At 42.2% G+C, this 21,289-nt stretch overlaps 1 protein-coding gene across 6 annotated transcripts in view; it reads left to right on the top strand.

Moving 5' to 3' along the window:
• The first annotated feature begins 3,960 nt into the window (after nt 1–3,960).
• Nucleotides 3,961–21,289, top strand: part of LOC147108250 (myelin expression factor 2-like) — a 41,503-nt gene continuing 24,174 nt past the window's right edge. For 4 of the 6 annotated variants that reach the window (XM_086004795.1, XM_086004791.1, XM_086004793.1 and 1 more), the window contains exons 1-8: nt 3,962–4,151; nt 5,405–5,589; nt 11,214–13,282; nt 13,976–14,069; nt 14,761–15,045; nt 17,990–18,143; nt 18,500–18,549; nt 20,861–20,921. In XM_086004795.1, the coding sequence (XP_085860921.1) occupies nt 14,004–14,069; nt 14,761–15,045; nt 17,990–18,143; nt 18,500–18,549; nt 20,861–20,921 (616 nt within the window). In that variant the 5' untranslated portion in view covers nt 3,962–4,151; nt 5,405–5,589; nt 11,214–13,282; nt 13,976–14,003. Of the gene's footprint in view, nt 4,152–5,404; nt 5,590–11,213; nt 13,283–13,975; nt 14,070–14,760; nt 15,046–17,989; nt 18,144–18,499; nt 18,550–20,860; nt 20,922–21,289 lie in introns of all 6 variants that reach the window. The other 2 variants (XM_086004794.1, XM_086004792.1) reach the window with 1 other exon arrangement.

Below are 21,289 nucleotides of genomic sequence, written 5' to 3'. Positions count from 1 at the left end.
AACACATGGCGACTCACTGTTGCCAGCATTCTCATCCAGAAGAGAACAGCTGTCAGTATGCCAGGGGACAGTGATGTGTGGATCCAGAGTGGTGATTCCACCCAAGTTAAGGGAGAGAGTGCTAAATGAGCTACATGAAGGTCATCTGGGGGGAGTGAAAATGAAAAGCCTTGCTAGGGCTTATGTGTGGTGGCCGGGAATCGATCAACAAATCGAAGACCTAACTAAGAGCTGCTTAGGATGCCAGAAGGTCCAAAATGCACCACCACATGCCCCTCTACACCCATGGGAGTGGCCCTCCTCTCCATGGCAACGGGTGCATATTGATTTCGCTGGTCCATTCATGGACTCAATGTTCTTAATAGCAGTGGATGCTCATTCAAAGTGGCCTGAGGTGATAAAAATGTCTTGAACCAATACAGAGAAAACGATTGCAGTCCTACGGACCATATTTGCCAGAAACGGTTTGCCAGAGCAGATTTGATCTGATAATGGACCACAGTTTGTGTCCGACGAGTTCCAAAAGTTCATGAAAAGGAATGGGGTAAGGCATTACACATCCGCCCCGTACCATCCAGCCACAAATGGATTGGCTGAGAGGTTTGTACAAACCTTTAAGAAGGCGATAAAGGCCATGTGCGATGATGAAATTCCACTACAGCATAAGATGGACAATTTCTTATTAGCCTACCGAAACGTGACACATGCAGTTACCAACCAGACCCCGGCCATGATGTTCTTTAACCGAAGGTTGAGATCTCGTCTGGACCTGCTCAGATCAAATGTGCGAAGAAATGTTGAGGACAAACAATTCCAGCACATCAATGAGAAGCCGACAAGGAGCTTCAATGTAGGGCAACCAGTCTTGGCCCGTGACTATCGAACAGAGAAGTGGCAACCCGGAACGATATGTACAAGGCAGGGGCCATTAATGTACACAGTGGATGTCGGGGAGAACATTGTGAGACGCCACGTCGATCAGATCTTAGCGTCACAGGAACGCGTCAACCCCATGTCTCGAGTACCTGGGGATGAACCCGACATACCGGTAGCATCTACTTCAGACCCAGTAGCAGTGGAACCCGATGAACTACCCAATGAAAAGGGGTCAGAATCGCCTCTGCACCAAGAACAAGAACCTCTGGAAAGGCGCTATCCTGAAAGGGTCAGGAAGCCGCCCCAAAGACTGAATCTATAAATGGACTTTTGTTGTTTAATGTACATGTTGAAATGTTAATTGTTATTTGAATATTAGGGGTATTACTAATCTAAAAGGGGAGGAATTGTATTGTATGTGCCTTTAAGTCAGAACTACTTTTACAGCTCCTGTATACTGTAGTACCGGCAGTGACCACACTGGTATATAAGCTTTGCGCATGCCTCTGTAACCCCAGTCTAGAAACTACCCTCCTCCAGTAAAGACCTGTTATTTGTTAATGTACAGCATCCGTGTGATTATTTATCCACTGAACCACGGATCCAACAACATTGAAGCAATGGTCGTGGTCACAGGCCTTTATTCAGGGCTATCATCTGCTGTAGGCTATTTTTTTAAGTTGACAACTCTTTGGGAACCGTGTCAGTTATTCCCAGTTTGGAACATACATGCACCCTAGTGTTGCCAACTCTGGTTGGACATATAGTATTACTGGAGGTTTCATCGCATGACCTCCTGCCTCCAACTGCCGCGCCCCACACTCCCGACACGTCCAACCTCACCGCGCGCTGCCTTCCTTCGCTAATCGGAAATGAATCATCTCTTCATTAACTGATTGGATGATTCTTGTCTGACAGTCAAACAGCCTTTTTCCCATGTCTGATATTTTTATAACTAATAAACAAAAGTGTTCAAAGAAAATATTTAAAACATGTTTTTTTAAGCCCCTATGATTTTTCTCCCTGGTTGCATGGAGCAGTGTCCTGGAGATTAATCGTTAATTCTTGGAGACTCCAGGCCAGTCCTGAGCTATGCCAGATACTGGGGAGCTCTGCTGCATACTACTTCCTCGTACAGCCCCGTTTCATCATTTGAAGGGGCTGCTCCACAACTTCTGGCTGCACTTCAGCCCCATGCTCCTGATCTTTGGCCACCCAGTGTGGAGGTGAGTGGGCAAGTCGGGAGAGCTCCTCGTCGGGCCATCCACAGGTCCAGGTTGGACGTGGCTTGTGGTGGTGGCCGCTTTGGCTGCCTGCCTCTCTTCCATGCATTTTACCATGGAAAAGGAGCACGCGGTGTCCGGCGGAATGCTAGAGGCCTTCCCTGACCGTTGGGCGCTGTTGAACTGGAGTGTGTGGTCGACACAGGAAATATTATTGAAATGATTAAGTTTCTTTTGTCTTTTTTTATGATTTGGGTTTTATTAGTTGTGCCCCTCTAAAAAGGGGAGCCATTTTGTTAAGAACTTTTATTTTATGGCACTTGGGCAACATAGTGTTACATAGTAGCAGCACGGTGGCATAGTGGTTAGCACTATTGCCTCACAGCGCTAGAGACCCAGGTTCGAATCCGACCTCGGGCGACTGTCTGTGTGGAGTTTGCACATTCTCCCCGCGTTTGCCGGTTTCCTCCCACAGTCCAAAGATGTGCGGGTTAGGTTGATTAGCTATGATAAATTGACCCGTAGTGTTAGGGGGATTAAATACGTGGGGTTACAGGGATAGGGTGGGATATGTGTTGGTGTAGGGGTTACGGGGATCGGGTGGGATATGTGTCGGTGCAGGCTCGATGGGCCGAAATGGCCTCTATCTGCACTGTGGGGTTTCTGTGATTCTGTGAAACATAGAAGATAGGAGCAGGAGTAGGCCATTCGGCCCTTCGAGCCTGCTCCGCCATTCAATGAGATCATGGCTGATCATCCAAATCCTAGCACCCGGTCCCTACACCAACAGCCATCCCACCCAAGCCCTATCCCCGTAACCCCACGTATTTAATCCCCCCTAACACTAAGGGCCAATTTTTTATCATGGCCAATCAACCTAACCCGCACATCTTTGGACTGTGGGAGGAAACCGGAGCACCCGGAGGAAACCCACGCAAACAGGGGGAGAATGTGCAAACTCCACACAGTCACCCGAGGCCGGATTTGAACCCGGGTCCCTGGTGCTGTGAAGCAACAGTGCTAACCACTATGCCACCGTGCTTCAGGGTTCATTTAAAAGAGGCAGACTGCCCCCTCCACACTCTGCTGTCCCTCTTTTAATGGACCAAGTAAATTAAACAAATAAACTGTAAATAAACCTCTAAAACTTTAAATAAACCTTAGCAAATCAAATTAAAATTTGGTTGTCCAATCCAATTATGCACTCCAGTCCCCGCGGCGCCCACCGGTCACGGAAGTGCTCGAGCGCGCCGGCGGACACCGCGTGCTCCATCTCCAGGGCCACCCGGGCGCGAACATGGCCGCAGAAGAGAGGGAGGCAATCTGGCTGGACGACCCCCTCACACTCTGCTGTCAAGGTGCTGCCGCCTGAATCAGTCAGACAAGCCTGAGCACGTGGCTCGGTTCCTCTTTTGGTAAAACCATAAATTTAGACAGATAAAAACTGTAAATAAACCATTAAAACTGTAAATAAACCAATAAAACTGTAATAAACCAATAAAACTTCAAATAAACCTTAATAATCAAATTAAAATTTGGTTCTCCAGCCCAATCATGCACTCCAGTCCCCGCGGCGCCCACCGGTCACGGAAGTGCTCGAGCGCGCCGGCGGACACCGCGTGCTCCATCTCCAGGGCCACCCGGGCGCGAACATGGCCGCAGAAGAGAGGGAGGCAATCTGGCTGGACGACCCCCTCACACTCTGCTGTCAAGGTGCTGCCGCCTGAATCAGTCAGACAAGCCTGAGCACGTGGCTCGGTTGCCGCGGGGATTTGGCAACGGAATCCGCTGTGACGTCATTTTTGCCGGGGGGAAAGGGGCGGGGCCGACGGCGCGGCTGCACCCAGAATCCTTCACGCGACACTGCGCAGCTGCCATTTGGAGTTGGAACAGCGAAGATTTGCTTGTTGCTGTGTCGATGGCGGAATTGGAACCCACACCCCAGGAACCGGCGATCACCAGCCCCGAGCTGGAGGAGAAGCAGGATGATAATAACCCGAGCGGCGGCGAAGGCGACGGCGGCGGTGGTGGTGGTGAAGACCAGAGCCAGAGGTGCGGCTGTGTGCGGGGATCGGCCGGGGTTGGGGAGCCGTGTGTCTATGGCAACGGCTCAGGCTTCAGTGGGACTGCAGGCCGCGGCCCCGCGCGCCGAACAATAGGGCCGCGCCGAGCGCCAGCTCCGGGATCAGCCCGAGGCTGGGCGCCCCGTCCCTCAATTTGCTGCCGTTCCAGCTCCTCAACAGCGGGGATTAACTAGCTCCAGCCGTGCCAAGTGTGGGCAGCTTACCTTATTTTTATTATTTAGTTTGATCTTTTTAAGGAATATATTAATTAAATTTTGCAGCGCCTTTTCAATCTTGACTTTTGAGGCGAATTTCCCACAATTGAACGAACAAAACTTTGCTATTTGTACAGTTTTGCCCTAAACAGTTTGGTATACTTTAAAATAGTCTATTTGCGCCTCATCTCCCGGCCCCCCCTTTCCATTGGCGCCTCATTTCCGGGCCCCCCTTTCCATTGGCGCCTCATCTCTTCTCTCCCCCCTCTTTCCATTGGCGCCTCATCTCCTCCTCCTCCTCCTCCCCCCCGCCGTCCCATCCCTCCCTCCCTTCCCCCCCCAAAATCCCTCCCTTCCCACCCCAATCCTCCATCTCTTCACATCCTCCCTCCCTTTCCATTGGCGCCTCATCTCCTGGCCCCCCTTTCCATCTACGCCTCATCTCCTGGCCCCCCTATTCCATTGGCGCCTCATCTCTTCCCGCCCCCCCTTTCCATTTACGCCTCATGTGCGAGTTAGGTTGATTGGCTATGATAAATTGACCCTTAGTGTTAGGGGGATTAAATACGTGGGGTTACAGGGATAGGGTGGGATATGTGTTGGTGTAGGGATTACGGGGATCGGGTGGGATATGTGTCGGTGCAGGCTCGATGGGCCGAAATGGCCTCTATCTGCACTGTGGGGTTTCTGTGATTTCTGTGATTTCCCGGCCCCCTCTTTCCATTGGCGCCTCATCTCTCCCCCGGCCCCCCCTTTCCATTTACGCCTCATCTCCTGGGCCCCCCCCTTTCCATTGGCGCCTCACCGAGGGCCCTCTGTCCAATCTGGGCTCTAAACAGCCATTGTTTAATGGAGTGCTAAAGCAGCCATTGCTCCATTTGAAAGGATAATTCAACTCTTGCCTTTATGCAGTTTGGGCAGCATTATATTTGAATAACCTGTTTTGGTGGGGAAGCCACTACCTGTAGCTGTATGGATCCAGACAGATTGTTAATACTGTATTGAAACCATGTTTTGTTATTCGCAGTGAAACAAATGATGCTTCGGCTCAGAATGATAAAAATGATAAGCTGAAGGAAAAAAGCAGCAAGCGCGGAGGAAGCCGCTTTGAGCCATATTCAACCAACCGAAATGCAAGATTCCGGGTTTTTGTGAGCAATATCCCGTTTGAAATGAAATGGCAAACACTTAAAGATTTAATGAGAGAGAAAGGTAAAGTCAGGTGTAATGTGTGTTAATTGGAAACTTAAAAAAAAATAGTTTTAGAATTGTTTTATTGATCAGCAATATTATCTGTACTAACTACAAATTACTTTGTTTTCGCCTTCAATTCCTGATGCCAAATGTTGATCATCTTGAAGAATAAAGCCTCTATTATACAGAAGAAATGATGTCCAGAATTTTAGTTGAAGTAACCAACGGTTTTGTAATTAAACATCTCTTTACAGCTTTTCAGAAGGATGTTTGTGGACAAAAAATAATGGCAGGAATTTACCCAGCAGCTCTTAATGATTTCAGTATATTGGAAGAAGGGGGGAACAGAATTTTCAAGTTGAATTGGTGTTTTGAGGGTGTTGACACTAGAAATTTAGGATTTAAAAAAGAATTTGAGCTGGTAAAATGTATTACGGCATTTAAGTTTGTGGGGTGGACACAGGTTGGTATAGCAACACATGTTAGAGTAGGATGTGTGTTCTTCCTGTGAGTTCCAAAATGTTGTTCTGATAATTGGGAGAAGAAAGGAGTGTCACTTCAGTTCTTGCTCTATGTTCTGGGAGCAGGCCAGCTTCTCAGCTAGGATGGGATACTTTTGTTAAATTATTTTTTCCACTGTTGATTGTCTTACTGTGGGGGAAAAATGTTAGATTTGTATTTGATATCATGTTAATAGAACAATTAATGGTGGCAATTTAAACTAGCTTGTTATGCAAAATCTACTTCTGTCTTTGTCAATTAAAAAAATCAAGTTTTGTAGCACTGAAGAGAGATTCTGACATTAAATAATGCTTAGAATTGATAGATTGGGGAGTAGTAAAGGAAAATAGATTCTGTCAAAAATACCCTATTAAGTTTGAGAGGAAAGATTTTTTTAAGGATAGCCAACCAAAATTGCCTGCACTTTCTCCTGGTCAAGGTGACCTGCTCCCAGGTATCTTCCAATACCTCTGTAACTGGCTGTTGGCAAGTGTGTGTGTAGTTAGTCTGAGTTGAATTTTTCGTTTGAGTGCTAAGTGTCTTGCATCTTCTGTATGCATGTTGCAACTGTGGCTTGATGTCGATTGAGAGCTTACATGGGGAACCATGGGCATGAACCCTCATCCTACTTGCAACAATGTGTAATATACCCTGCTGAAAATATTTGAATACTTAAAACAGAAAATTTCCAAAATTGTTCTTCCTCTAGTATTTATAATCTTCAGTGTTACATAAACACAATATAAACAAAAAAATCTTAGATGTTGGAAATCTGAAATAAAACAGAAAATGCTCAAAACATTGGCATGTCAGTCAGAATCTGCTGAGAGAACAGACTTAAACACTCATTCTATTTCTTCCTTCCCCTTCTGTTACTTTTTAAATGTGTTCTTCTGTAATATCTTCCACTTCTGATGAAGGTGCACACCTGAAATGTTAACATGTCTGTTCTCTTCACAAATGGTGACTGATCTGAGTGTTTCCAGGGTTTTCTGTTTTTGTTACACATGTACAATGCCTTTTGTAATGTTCAGTAGAATGCAGTTTGCTCTTAAATATTATGATTATTACTTGAAGAGATTATTTTGCAGTTTAGAATCTGACTGGGACATCAGTTGTGGTAGATCACAGTGTGGCTATTGTTCACTGAAGGCAGACACCATAAGACTGGATGCAGGACTTCCTTAAGCATGTTGAACATGGACACCTCAATAATATAGCCTAGCACTAGAACACGCTGCATTTTTATTACTTGTGTATATTGTGACAAGATCCCATTTACCAATCTTGCGAAACACTCGACAACTAATTTCCTTTCCTGGTTAGTTCCGACTTTATAAAAAAAAAGACACTGGTAATAACTTCGAGTTCTAATGGAAATGATGGAGCAAAATAACAATGGAATAATAGTTTGGCATCATCTTGCTATTTTGTGGGTTGGGGAGATATTTCTGCTCTTCCAAAGATGTGTTTTAATATCTGTTTTTAAAAGTCACTTCATGTATAACATTCTTTGTAGTAACCCCTCTTTCACCCCCCCCCCCCCCCCCCCCCCAAAAAAAAAACTTGAAGGATTGAGCAAGAGATTAAAGAAGCTGTACATTGGTGTATTTTAATATTGGTACATGCTGATCCACTAGGTGGGAGGAGTACCAGTGCTGGATAGAAGCATTGTAACTCCAGTAGGGCAGTTTATTGACATGGCTGATTTTTTACAAGAATTTTGTCTCCTGAAAGTGCAAACTTCATGAAGATTGTACTTCTAAATTGTTAGGCATACTTTTTATTGGAAGGAATCGCACCTTATTTCTGCTGAAAACTTTGGCAACATTGATCGGTTGGGACGGTGTTTGTATTGCAACGTCTGAATATTTTTGGTGAATGGTTTTTTTCCTTAAACATCAGTGTCAGAATCCCAGTTAACAGCTAAACTGGATTTGGACAGTCGATGGAAACTGAGATCAGTGCTGGCTAATGTGTATTTTACTGTAATGTTATTTATTCTATTTTTATTAAAGTGTCATTGTTTTAAGGTAAACTGTGGATTAAGCCATCATAATTACATGATTGCTTTGCACATTTGGAGTTTTGTTAACTTCCAAGTACTTGTAACTTTTCTCTGAGAAGATAGCAATGTTGAAAAATGGTATTTGTCTTTTTTTCAATATTGAGTTGACGGTCAGTGAGAAATGCCATCACGTGTATACCGTAAGTTCCCAAACTTGGTAAAGGGCCAGTACTATATGCAAAGGGATGCAATGCATGTTTGAGACTTGGTAATCTGAATAGCCTGACAAAAGGGATATTGTCTTTAAACTGGTGTAGAATTGTTTCAGCTAACACCATAACATCTGGAACTGTTTGAAGTAAAGTTGGACAATTATCCAAACAAATATCCTTGATTTGGGGATATTGTGCATTGAACACTGAAGCATATATGGCTCGTTATGGTATGAGCTATCACTACAGCAAGAAGTCTACAATTAGATGAAACATTATAGTGTTGCTGCATCCATGGAAGATGCATAGAATCACTATTTTGTGCCCTGCTCCCCCTGCCGCACTTTCATATCTTGGTAAATCAACTGATTTATTCTGACCTTCCCCACAAACGGTAGATAGAATTTTAATACTTGCCCTCTGGAATAAGCTTACTAACTTCATCTATATCGTAATTGTGGGCACAAGTTACATATACTTGATTTTACAGTAAGTTTTCTGCTGTTCAGAAAATGTATCTAAAATTTCCCTAACTTTATTTCCTCTATTATTTTTAGTATATTACAAAAAATTTGTTGTCCTCATTTGACTCTGGAAAGCCATACTTGGTAAACCTTCCTCAAAGATTGCCATTCAATTGTGTGTTCAGTATCTGAGTGAAAAAGGATTATTGGTGTTTCAGAACAGAAGTGTGAACAGTCCGCCGTGGTGCATGCTGCTGGTGCATAGGACTACTTGATGTTACCAGTATTTAGTAGTCTGACAGGAAAGAAACCTTTATCAGCAGACATTGTTTTACATGTGAAATCACTGTTAAGTGTCATTTCTAGGTTTGTGTAGACTCGCACCTTTCTTGATGTAGTGATGGCTTCAAGCGGTAAGACTCAAAAGTTGGTGGTCTAAAATTAGTGTAACATTGGGAATGTGCCCATGCAGATTTACATGTCCTTGGTTTTGTAGATTACTGATGATGTCTTTTATATGATTTAGATAGTAGAGTGGTGGGATTATGGTGGTACAGGTGTGTAGGGAACCAAAATTGGTATTCAGCCTAAAAGTAGCCTGTTGCACTAAGCCAAGTTAAGAACAGTTAAGGCTCACTGCCTAGTGCAGATGAGGTAGCCAAATTCAGGCAGTACTTTTTAAGAGCAAGTTTTAATTGATAGGCAAATTTTCTCACTTTTGGGTTGGGGGAAATGTTTCAAAAGGTTTTTTTTTAACCATAATGGCATTATGGTGCAAAATGCCATAGGACAGTGGGATTTAGGTTTGATTCCTTGCACCACTCTTGGCATGGGAGTGCTGAATGCAAACAGTTTCTCCACAGGAAAGTGAAATCCAATCTTTGTAACTTGACAACCAATCGAGAGCATTATTGATGAACACCAGGGACTGGGTTGTCTCCTCGACCCTTGAATATCCTCATGATGAGTTTGGATAAAGAAAGCCTTTTGGCCCATTAGATCCCATCCAGTGTACCAACCCTACCATCTTGATGTTCTTGTCATAGCCTCTGCCACTCTTCCTGGCAATCTGTGAGTCTGAATATAATGGCATGATCCAGGAAGAAGAAAAATGCAGTTAATTAATTTCCAGCTATATTGCACCCAATGTGATCTTCCTTTTCTCCCTCCTATTAAAGAGCCCTATTAATTACTGCCAAAGATGAAATTTGATGGCGGATGTGTAAGAAAAGGTTCAGCATCGCACAGGATAGTGGTAATAGTGTCTCAACTGCTGAATATTTACTTCATTTGGAGCTTAATGTTTGTTAAAGTATGCAAGGTGACCTATGCAAATTGCTCACTCCAAGTTTAAATTTTAATATTGTAAATCTTCAGAACTAATCATTCTTGTCTTGCACGAACAGAAGAAAGCCAGACTTTAATACCTAAACTTAGATCAAGCAAGTGATCTAGAAAGTGCTCATGATTGTCACAAATGTTTGTTTCATTTTTAGCTTGTCCATTTGTGTATCATCGGCAAAGTTAGGCTTTCTTTGGTTTTGCCAGAACAAGAATGATGAATTAAACTGAAATTGTGATTGTGTCTATTTTGAAATCCTGAGGAGCCAAAGAGCAATTTACTATTCTGTACAAAGTTTAGTAACAGTTGGGGGGGGGCAGGTATAGGAAAGGGACTTGATGACAGCAAACTTTTGAAACTTCAGCTTGCTCTTAAGAGGGACTGACTGCTAAAATTGTCTTGGCTGATGGCTTAGTGTTTTGTACATGTAAATGGATACTAGTCTTGCAGTAGGTGGGAACTCTTGATCAGCTCCAATTTGTTAAAACAGAACTTGGTCATATAATGGTTTGATTCTTTCACAGTTGATTAAACAGTACATGAAGGTCATCTTAACGGAAGCAGACTCGGCTGCTTATGGTGATTGCTGGTGGGGATGTCACAATATATAATGCAATAGCTTGTATATCAATAATAAAAATATCTTGCATTGAAATCTGCAGAACATTTATGGCTTTCATTTTTGAAGTTCTAATCACTGATTTGATAATTGTATCAGTTGTGGATGAGGGAGAGAGAAAAATGTGTATTTTGCATATTATAACGTGACATCCTTATTGGCTGGGCACATTTGAGAAGAGCTCCAGTTTGGGAAGCATATGTGTTCAGCTTGCTGGGTAGACGTAAAAGGGCCTGTTGTATGTAACTTTGTTAGTAACTGGTAACAATGCTATTAAGGGTTGTGGTTTAATATGACTATTCTAGGTTGGGTTAGACTTGGGATCACTGCACACCTGTACATAGCATAGTAAGAAGGTTTAGGCATATGGAATGATATTCTGGGCTTTTAGAGGGCTCAGGTTACTACATAACGTTGTCAATGTTTTTGCTGAATTCCAATTGTTTTCTTGGCTTTTCTCCTTCCGTGTATGTTTCGTCTGGGATCTGGTTTGTAGTTGGTGAGGTTACTTACGTGGAACTCTTTATGGATGCGGATGGAAAGTCGAGGGTAAGTGATAAAGAACGAGTTCTTCTGTGGTTTCATTGCAAATGTAAAATACACAGGATATGGAATACTGGAAGTGGGCTTTGGTTAGACTTTGAAATCTAAAGCTCAGAAATGTGGATGTGGCTAGGTGGGGGAAGCAAAGTATGTGAATGTAAAGCTATAGACTGTATAGCAGGCATATTTGGTGCTATTTGTCAATGTTAAACTAATTGGTGCAATTTAATATTTTGGTAGTCTTTGACATTATGGGTCTCTTGCTTTTGAGTTTTTTTGAAAGTATATGAAAATGCTGTTGTACAGTAATATGTAAAGTGCCCAAAACCGTAGTCTCATCAACAGATTTCTCTTCCCTCGTGCACCAACCCCACAATTTTTGCCTGTGTCTCTTGAATGCAGTGATCAGTAGGATATGATTCTGCAGGCACTGGCACCTATCGGGTGTATGCCAAAATGGCCATTTTTAATGCATGAGCCTATATCTTAAATGACAACAAGCCATTTGACTATGGAAAGCATCAGTGTTGCCTCACATCTGCACTTTTCGGCATTGGGTAGTTATCAGGAGCCGTGGCTATTTTTTCCTAACTTTTTTGACCCCCCCCCCCATTGCTGCTCTTGTTCAGATTAGATCAGCACTGATAAGACATTGAATCTGGGACCTCCAGGTCTGTATGGCTTAGTACCACACTGTATTTACCCACTGCAATATGTGCCATAATAGTCTTGCAGTTCTAGGCTTGATTTCATCCTGGATGTGTGTGCTTTCATACAAGACCCCTGTGCATTATCATGCAACGTGTATGGATTATTTAGTGTTGGTGCTTGCCTTCTGAATCATTGTAGCCTCCATTTGGCACTCTGCTTTTAGAGTGAGAAGATTGGAGGATATTCACTTGTCAAATAATGTCAAAACAAACTTTACCAAATATATCTGCTATATAACTAAAAACCAAGCAAAGGTAAGGGATGACAGATATTTTTGTCTTTTCAGAAGTCATGCTAGCCAGGGTTGTAATTGTCAAAGGGGGAACAAGTTCTGATCCTTAAACAATGGTGTTTAAGCATAGAATAGGATGTTGAATAAGTTGTAGGTGGAAACAGTGTGAAAGTGGAATGGATTTTAGCAGCAGTGTTCAAGAGTGATAGTTTGACCTAGGGGTTCGCAAGAGAATCATGTGGATTTATTTTGGTTATGTATATGATACAGGGCTGCCACATTAGCAGGGTTCTCCCTATATTACCCAAAGTGGGTGCAGTCTTGCTTGGAATAAACATTTTACAATATTATCATATGTATTTTGTTTGATTTTAAGGTAATCTGCACTTTTAGCGTGCAGCACCCACTTTGAAATAATTACTGGGGGGAACCATGACTAGATTATTTTGTTTCAATCAGTATTTAATACATGTAACAGAAGTACATTTGTTCTGAATTTACCCACAGGTTCTAGTGAGTAAGTTGAAGGTTGGAAATGGTCAAAGTGCCTGGTAGTAAACCATGACTAATTTTTGGAGAGATCATTTGGTGTCTCATTTTTCTTCCCTGTTGTTTCCCTGGGCTGTGTGCAAGTATTAACATGTGACCTACTCTCAGGTCTTTTGAACCAGCTGCTGGGTGCTTAGAGTGGCCTGTAGGAGTCGCCCTACCAGATTTTGTGTCCGGCTCCTTCCGGTGGTGATGCCCAGCTTCTGCTTGGTATGTCCCCCTCATAGCATAGCCAACATTGGGAACTCAAAAGTATTGAATCTGCTTCCCTCTGTTCCATGCACAGTGTGTTGGTCCATGATGTTCCATTTTTATGCACTATGCAAGGACAGTTTTTTTTAAAGAGGGTAATGCATAGTACAAATCATGAGGTACTAATTTTTAGCTATAAGTGGGGAACAAATTGTGGCACCCCCTATTTAAATGTCAATGTAGATACTTAAATTTTGTTAAACCGATTTTAATTCACCTTGTGTAATTTTTAATTTTTTCTTCTTTACATGCTAACATCTGTGACCAAAGGGATGTGGGTAAGTTTTCCTTTCACTTATATCCTTCTAATTCTCATGTTTTAGGTTGGAATTAATGTTTGTCTAAATTATGTAGGATACCAGGTAAAGCTCTAGTTGAAGCTCCCCCGATGACTGACTAACAGGGACATTTAAACCAGGAAGGCCTATGTTTGATCTCTGGTTTCTGCCGAGATGGCTGGTGGGAGCCGAGGAGGGGGTAGGGTGGGGGGAAATTACTTCAGTTGGCCTCCACATCCCTGGGAGTGAGGAGAATATCAACAACGTTTCCCACTGCTTGCTGTAAGTGCATGTGTGTATGGACATTGGACAAGGGCGTGATCAGGCTCTGTTGTGATGCTCACTATGGATGGATGAATTACTTGTTGATGCTCACTGTCTAGGGCACAGCTTGAGAGTGGGCACTTGAACTAGAAAATTGAAAGTATCAGGTGCCCCTGGAGCTTGTATCCCCCACAAGATGTCTGGCTTTAGCAGAGGAAGAAGAAAACTGGCAAGGGGAAAATGGGGTGAGAGGACTGCTGTGTATACAATCTCTGGTTAGAGCAGTGACTGGGGAGATCGTTACTGCATATACAGTCTCTATTTAAAGCAGTGATGGGAAGAAAAGGTGACTGCATATACAATCTCAAGCTAAAGTAGTGACTGTGGAGGGGATTACTGCATATGCAACGTACCACATTTCTCTTTCAGTGTTGTGGAATTTAAGAGTGAAGAAAACATGAGAAAGGCTGTGGAGGTGATGGACAAGCAGAGTTTCAGTGGAAGACCTCTTAAAGTGAAAGAGGTGAGATATTTCATTGTGCAGGAAATTTAAGTGGGGGAGGACTTTGAACGCATTTAAAATTTACTAATGTATTGTGTGGTAAATAAATGCAGTGTCATGGGGAAGACTTGAGCTGAGTGTCCCGTGGTGGACAGAACAAGTGCTACTATAATGGTTCTTTTTATCCAGCATATATTATGCTCTTTCTGATGGTTTATGGCTTTGTTCTGCTATTGGCATTTTCTTCCTCAAAACAGATGGGACATGGGTGAATTAATTTTTTATAAACCTCCCACTCAATATCTGCTCTGTTTAACAAATTTGTAATTTGAAAAAGGAAAAAAAATCGAGAATTAAGCTGTGTTGTATACATGTTCTACCCAAAATGAGCCACTCAATGCAACGATCATAACTTGCACTGCTTGGGAATTGTATGAGTGAGCCTTTTGGCTTTGTGCAGATAAAATACTGCTCCAGGCATGTATTTCTATTTATTTGGTTTGTTAATCATGTTAATTCAAACATTGACATCGCCTTGAGTTATGTCTATTACAGTCTGAAAAGCAACTGTGATATAAAGGGACTTTAGCATTACAAAATAAAGGTGAAAATTGAACAGTACTCAGAAATTACTGTCTACTTTTTTTTTTTAAGATGAATGTGGGTAGTATTTGTCCACAATACCATAATTTTAACTTTTGTTTTAATGTAGGATCTGGATGGTGAGCATGCAAGACGTATGATGCAGAAGTTTGGTTTTGACAGGATGGGAATGGGAATGGGTGTTGGTGTTGGTGGTGTTGGTGTTGGTGTTGGTGGTGGCGGCGGCGGCGGCGGAGGCGGCGGCGGAGGCGGCGGAGGTGGAGGTGGAGGCGGAGGTGCAGGTGGTCATGGAATGAATATCCCACCTACTCTCTTGAATAACTCTAATGTCCCCAGAGAGGTTCTCAATGCCCTACAGGCTGGCAGGCTTGGAAGCAGCATCTTTATTGTTAATGTGAGTTGATAAATGCTAACAAAATATATATATCTGTAAAAATATCTTTTTAGTAAAAGTATCAGTAAAATAAATGAAATTTGAGGAAATGTTTAGCCTGATCAGAAAAGTTTGCGGAAACTCTGCAAAACTGGTTAGAGAAAATATAATTCTGACTTCCCTCCACCTGCTTTTTCCATGTGATTTATCCTATTTGTATGTCCCTACCCTCTTTCTGATCCCTTTATGATCAGGAGCCCTTGTAGCTTACTGTCAAATTCTACATCAAAAATAATGGAGTGGGAGTGATTAAAATATGAAGAATAGGAATGTGGCAAAAAAACTTAACAGCTATACTGTCCTCATATATTCTTATCATTGCACCTCACCCAAATGTTAATGATAGATCTAATTGCAGTATATCCTTTGTATAAAACAGGGAAGGAATGAGAGAAACTAAGGTAGATGGTAACTTTTTGGTGACTAAGAATAATTTACACCAAGCTGTTCCAAGCTTATTTCATTCCCAAAATCAAGTGACAGCTGTTAAAAATAAGAGTACTGTGTTGCACTCCAATTGCTCAAGTGTCTTGGTCATTATTGGTCGATTCATTGTCTTGGTGAATCACAAATCCAAGGTTCATGTGCCATCACTGCTGCCCGTTTCACTTTTTTAGAAAATCCTCAGGTCAGTCAGACTAATCACCTCACTTGGCATTTGAGAAAACCGTTTCAATAAAGTGATAGTCAACCAGACTGACCTTTTTATATATTGGTGTACAGTAATGTTTTGGGAAGAAAACCAACAACCAATTAGGTTCTGTGCTGTGATTCAAGAAATAATAACCCTGAATCCTATTCAGTAAAACCTTCCATGATTTCTTGTTCCACTACTCCTGCTGGTAATCTCTGCTACATTTCTGTTCTTTTACTAAAAAAGTTATAATTTCTTGCTTTCCTTTAAATTGTGTCCCCGTGATCTCTCATCCTGTGCGCAGCAGAACTTTTCGGGATCTAATTCTCCGATGCATCCTGAAAATTTTTAAAGATGTCTATCAAGTTCCCCCTTATTGTCCTTTTCTCGAGAGTGAAGTCGCAAGGTAGACCATGTTTCCTTACAACTCAGCCCTCTAGGTTCTGAATCATTCTCTGGGCTAGGTCTAATAACCATATCCATTCTATAATAGAGACAAAAACTGGCGACAGCACTCCAGAAATGTTCTCGGCATGGTCAGATGAAACTTGAATTAAGTCACACAACTAACTATATGTTCCAACATTTTATTTTTTCTTCAGCACAGTGAACAATGAGTGGTTTTAATAATTTATTCTCCCAAACCCCCAATTTTCTTTCCTGCTCTGTTACCTGAAGCAGATTATGCCATCCACATTCTCGATACTTTTACCTAATCTCTTTACCATTAGCTTTCTTCTCATCGGTGTTGAACTCCATTTGCCACCTGTTTTCCCACAGACTTATCCTGTTCAGATCCCTTTAGATTGTTGCTAACCAATTTTATATTTGCAGTACCTTGGGCAATATCCCAGCCTCAAGTTATTTGTAAAAATTGCAACCGTGGTCGAACAGTGACCCCAGTGGAACTCGATTAGCAAGTGGTTTCCACTCTGATATCAGAACTCTTTGCTCTCTACCATCCAGTTACACAGCAATCCAGCTTATGCTTGCCATCTTTCCCAGTGCATACACCTTGTGAACTAGTCTGTTATGTGGGACAGTGTCTGGTGCTTTTTTGAAATCCAGGTAGATGACATCCATTGCCTCATTTCTATTTACAAGCGATGTAGCCTCTTCAAAAAAAAAAAAAAAAAAAAAAATCCACTTAATTGGTTAAACGTGACCTGTCTCTTCTGACCCACGCCTAATTTGACCCTGTCCTTCCAGATACTCTCATGATTTCCTTATCAAAATCTCATTCTCTGCAATTAAAGTAATGGCCTGTAATTTCCAATAGGAGGCTTCCTGCGTGCGGATGCCTCCTATCGGGGGAAAAAATCTACGCTCTTACCTGAGGGCTCCTGAGGTCCGGACACTTTCGATGCTGGGCCTTTTCAGTCGAAATGCGTAGGGCCCACATATCCCAGGGGTGCATGTGGTTTGCAAGGGTCCCTGGGATCACGTGGGCCAGGCGAGCCAATAGGAGAAGGGAATCTCCCTTCATACTTTTGACAGAGCGGTCAAAAGTATGAATGGAGATCACCCCAAAAACACATCAAAACATTAAATAATTTTTTTTTTAAATCACCTTTTTAAAATGAGTTAATGACATTAAATTAAATATTTTAAACAAATGTTTTTTTTTAAAGTTTTTTACGGGGCTAAAAATAATCTTTTTTAAATTATAAATGAGTGGGGGAAAAAATATTTTAAACTTTTTAAAACTCTTATGCCTGGTAAAAGCAGGCCTTATGTCTGGTAAAAGCAGGTGTAAGGCCTGCTTTTACCAGCATAAGAGTTTAAAAAAAGTAAAAATAAAAAAATAATTTTAACTTTATTTTTAAGTGTTTTCAGCAGGTGGAGGTTCTGCAGAAAGCGGAACTTTCCACCCGTAGAGGCCCTTCTCCAGGGCAGGCGTGCGATCTGTCAAGAGGATTCTTGACAGATCGGAAATGACAGTTTTCAGCGCATGCGCTTCGCATGCCTGAAACAGGCATTTCCAATGTCCCTACGGGTGTGTACACAGCTTGTACACACCCGTAGGCATCGGAAAATATGGGCCAATGTTCATGGACCTATAATTTTCATCCCTTGACCCAGTCTGCTGTCTCTTGTACTGCCCCCTCACTGCAGGAAAATTTTCCCTCTTTGACTGTAAAAGCAATCCAAAAAAATGATTTAGCAAGTCCACCACTTCCCTGTCCTCTCTGATACTTAGTGGAACTTGCATATAATCTCTCCATTGCTCAGCAGTATGTTAATTTTATAACTTAAAATTTTATTTTGCAGCTTGATTTCAAAGTGGGATGGAAGAAGTTGAAGGAAGTTTTCAGTATGGCAGGCTCTGTGGTACGGGCGGACATTGTGGAAGACAAAGATGGGAAGAGTCGTGGAATGGGCACTGTAACTTTTGAGCGCCCAATTGAATCTGTTCAAGCTATATGTATCCTTTATTAACAAAACAAAATGGGTTTTGGCCAAAATTGTGGTAGTACTTTAATTGGAGAATTACCTCATTTGAAATGGTTAATCTATAGCAACCCCCCCCCCCCCCCCCAATGTTCCTTTATTTAAAGGAGTAAAATTAACTTTTTAATATGATCACTCACTTTGCTCTGGAGTTTGGAACTTTTAATCTAAACTAAGAAACAATTTGATGTGCTATGACCCGAGTCTTTCATTCGTTGTGAATGGTGCCTATTTTGGGAATCCTTGTAGATATCTGTAATTGGTATAACCAGAGTATCCTCAATGCATATGTGAAACTTTTAAAATTAAGATTCCTTAATTACTTTCTAGCAATGTTCAATGGGCAGCTTCTGTTTGACAGGCCTATGCACATCAAGATGGTAAGTTTTCACTTGGTCTGCATGCTAAATATTTACTTATGCAAGTAGCTGATGGTCTATGATTTTGGGTTAGGAATATTCCACCTAACCTCCAATTGTTAATCATAATACAATCAAGCAGAGTCAACATGATTTTATGAAAGGGAAATCGTGTGTGACAAATTTATTAGAGGTCATTGAGGATGTAACGAGCAGGGTGGATAAAGGGGAACCAGTAGATTTAGTGTATTTGGATTTCCAAAAGGCATTCGATAAGGTGCCACATAAAAGGCTACTGCACAAGATAAGAGCTCATGGTGTTGGGGTAATATATTAGCATGGATAGAGGATTAGCTAACTAACAGAAAACAGAGTCGGGATAAATGGGTCATTTTCAGGTTGGCAAACTGTAACTAGTGGGGTGCCACAGGGATCAGTGCTGGGGCCTCAACTATTTACAATCTATATTAATGACTTGGATGAAGGGACCGAGTGTACTGGAGCCAAATTTGCTGATACAAAGATAGGTGGGAAAGCAAGTTGTGAGGAGGACAGAGTCTGCAAAGGGATATGGCTAGGTTGTGAGTGGGCAAAAATTTGGCAGATGGAGTGTATAGTGTGGGAAAATGTGAGGTTATCCACTTTGGTAGGAAGAATAAAAAAAATTATTTAAATGGAGAGACACAACAAAATGCTGTGGTACAGAGGGATCTGGGGGGTCCTCATACATGAAATACAAAAAGTTAGCATGCAGGTACAGCAAGTAATTAGGAAGGCAAATGGAATGTTGGCCCTTATTGCAAGGGGGGATGGAGTATAAAAGTAGAGAAGTCTTGCTACAACTGTACAGGGCACTGGTGAGACCACATCTAGAGTACTGCGTGCAGTTTTGGTCTCCTTATTTAAGGAAGGATATACTTGCATTGGAGGCAGTTCAGAAGAGGTTCACTGGGTTGATTCCTGAGATGAAGGGGTTGTCTTATGAAGAAAGGTTGAGCAGGTTGGGTCTATACTCATTGGAGTTTAGAAGAATGAGAGGTGATCTTATTGAAACATAAGATTCTGAGGGGGCTCGACAGGGTAGATGCTGAGAGGATGCTTCCCCTCATGGGGGAATCCAGAACTAAGGGGCATAGTTTCAGAATAAGGGGGCACCCATTTAAAACTGAGATGAGGAGGAATTTCTTCTGAGGGTCGTGAATCTTTGGAATTCTCTATCCCAGAGAGCTGTGGAGGCAGAGCCGTTGAATATATTCAAGGCGGCGATAGACAGATCTTTGAGCGACGGGAGTCGAGGGTTATGGGGAGCGGGCGGGAAAGTGGAGTTGAGGCCAAGATCAGATCAGCCATGATCTTATTGAATGGCGGAGCAGGCTCGAGGGGCCAAATGGCCTCCTGCTCCTATTTCTTACGTTCTTATATTAATACTTCTGTGAAAAGCAGAAATTGTTAATAGTGGAATCACCTGATTTTTGGGAAGGATTTTTTTGTAAACGTACAGAAACTGCAATTATCCTTGAAGGATGTTTTTTTAAAAAAAACTCAAGAACTGAAATTTTTATTAATATTGGACTCTATATAGCGTATTTAGCTTTAAATAGTATACTTATAAGTACAGGAAACTCTCGATTTACCGGCACCTAAATAACCGGAAGTCTCTGTTAACCGGCAAAATTCAGGAGTAGGTTCAGGTAAGTTTTACTTCATATTAGTGGCCGTTCCTGGATCTGGGGTTCTTGCACCTGTTGCTAAGCAACAGGGACGCCTGGATCTGTTGCTGTGTACGGGGCTCTCGTACCTTTTACTATACCTCTCTAATCTGGACTTTTTGATAAACTGGCACCACGCCGGTCCTGTCGGTGCCGGATAAGAGTTTCCTGTAATTGAAATGTTCCAGAAGTATGACTCCACTCCTTTTTCTCCCTCCTTTTCTGACACAATGACTTGTATTGAAGTTCTTTGTGTGAGAGCTTGGATGTTGAGACCTGGCAGGCTATTGAACTGTGGGAACCATTGCAGCTAAGCTTGATCCTGGCCTCACTTGATGGACATGTGTGCACTTTCCAGAAGGGGGCACTGGGCTGATTATTTATCTTAATTAAGAAGTTGCCCTGCTCCCCAAAAGCCTGGGCATATTGAGGCCAATAGTAGTGCTCCCACTACAGCCCAGGCTGAGATTAGCCAGCTCAATTTACTGCTACATACACCAACTCTGCCGGACCAGCCTATTTATAAAAAAAAAAGTGAATAAATAATTGCATCATTGTAAAGCAGCCCCTCTACTTTGTTATGTTAAAATTGGTTCTACAATTTGACTCTCGTTTTCCTACAGGATGACAAATCCATGCCCAAGAATAACTTCTATGCTGCAGACCGTGCTCCTCAACTTCCTAGTATGTATTGGCAACTTTTTGAAACTGTCTTAAATGTATGCAGTAACTTCCTGTTCAGTATGCTTTTAACCAGGGAAATACTAAAAAGCAAAATAATTTATATTTACAGGAAACTTCGCGATATCCGGCACCGACGGGACCGAGCTGCTGCCGATCTATCAAAACTTCCGGATAGACCAGCGCTAATGTTGAAGGATACGGAGGTTTTCATCTCCGTATCTGACAACAAACACTTGCTTAGCAACAGCTTGTAAACACTCGGCCCGTACCTTGGAAGTGTCTCTGAAGCTGTTGCTAAGCTACAGACGCTTTCCAGAGCCTGACTGTTTATTTAATAAAAAAAAAAAAAAAAAAATGCTAGGAGAAGA

Source organism: Somniosus microcephalus, chromosome 13, assembly GCF_052327205.1.
Source record: "Somniosus microcephalus isolate GS21.2 chromosome 13, FLI_Smic_1.0, whole genome shotgun sequence".
In the NCBI taxonomy this organism is placed as follows: Eukaryota; Metazoa; Chordata; class Chondrichthyes; order Squaliformes; family Somniosidae; genus Somniosus; species Somniosus microcephalus.
The sequence above is the reverse complement of the archived record's forward strand: the minus strand, read 5'-3'. Positions and strand labels throughout refer to the sequence as shown.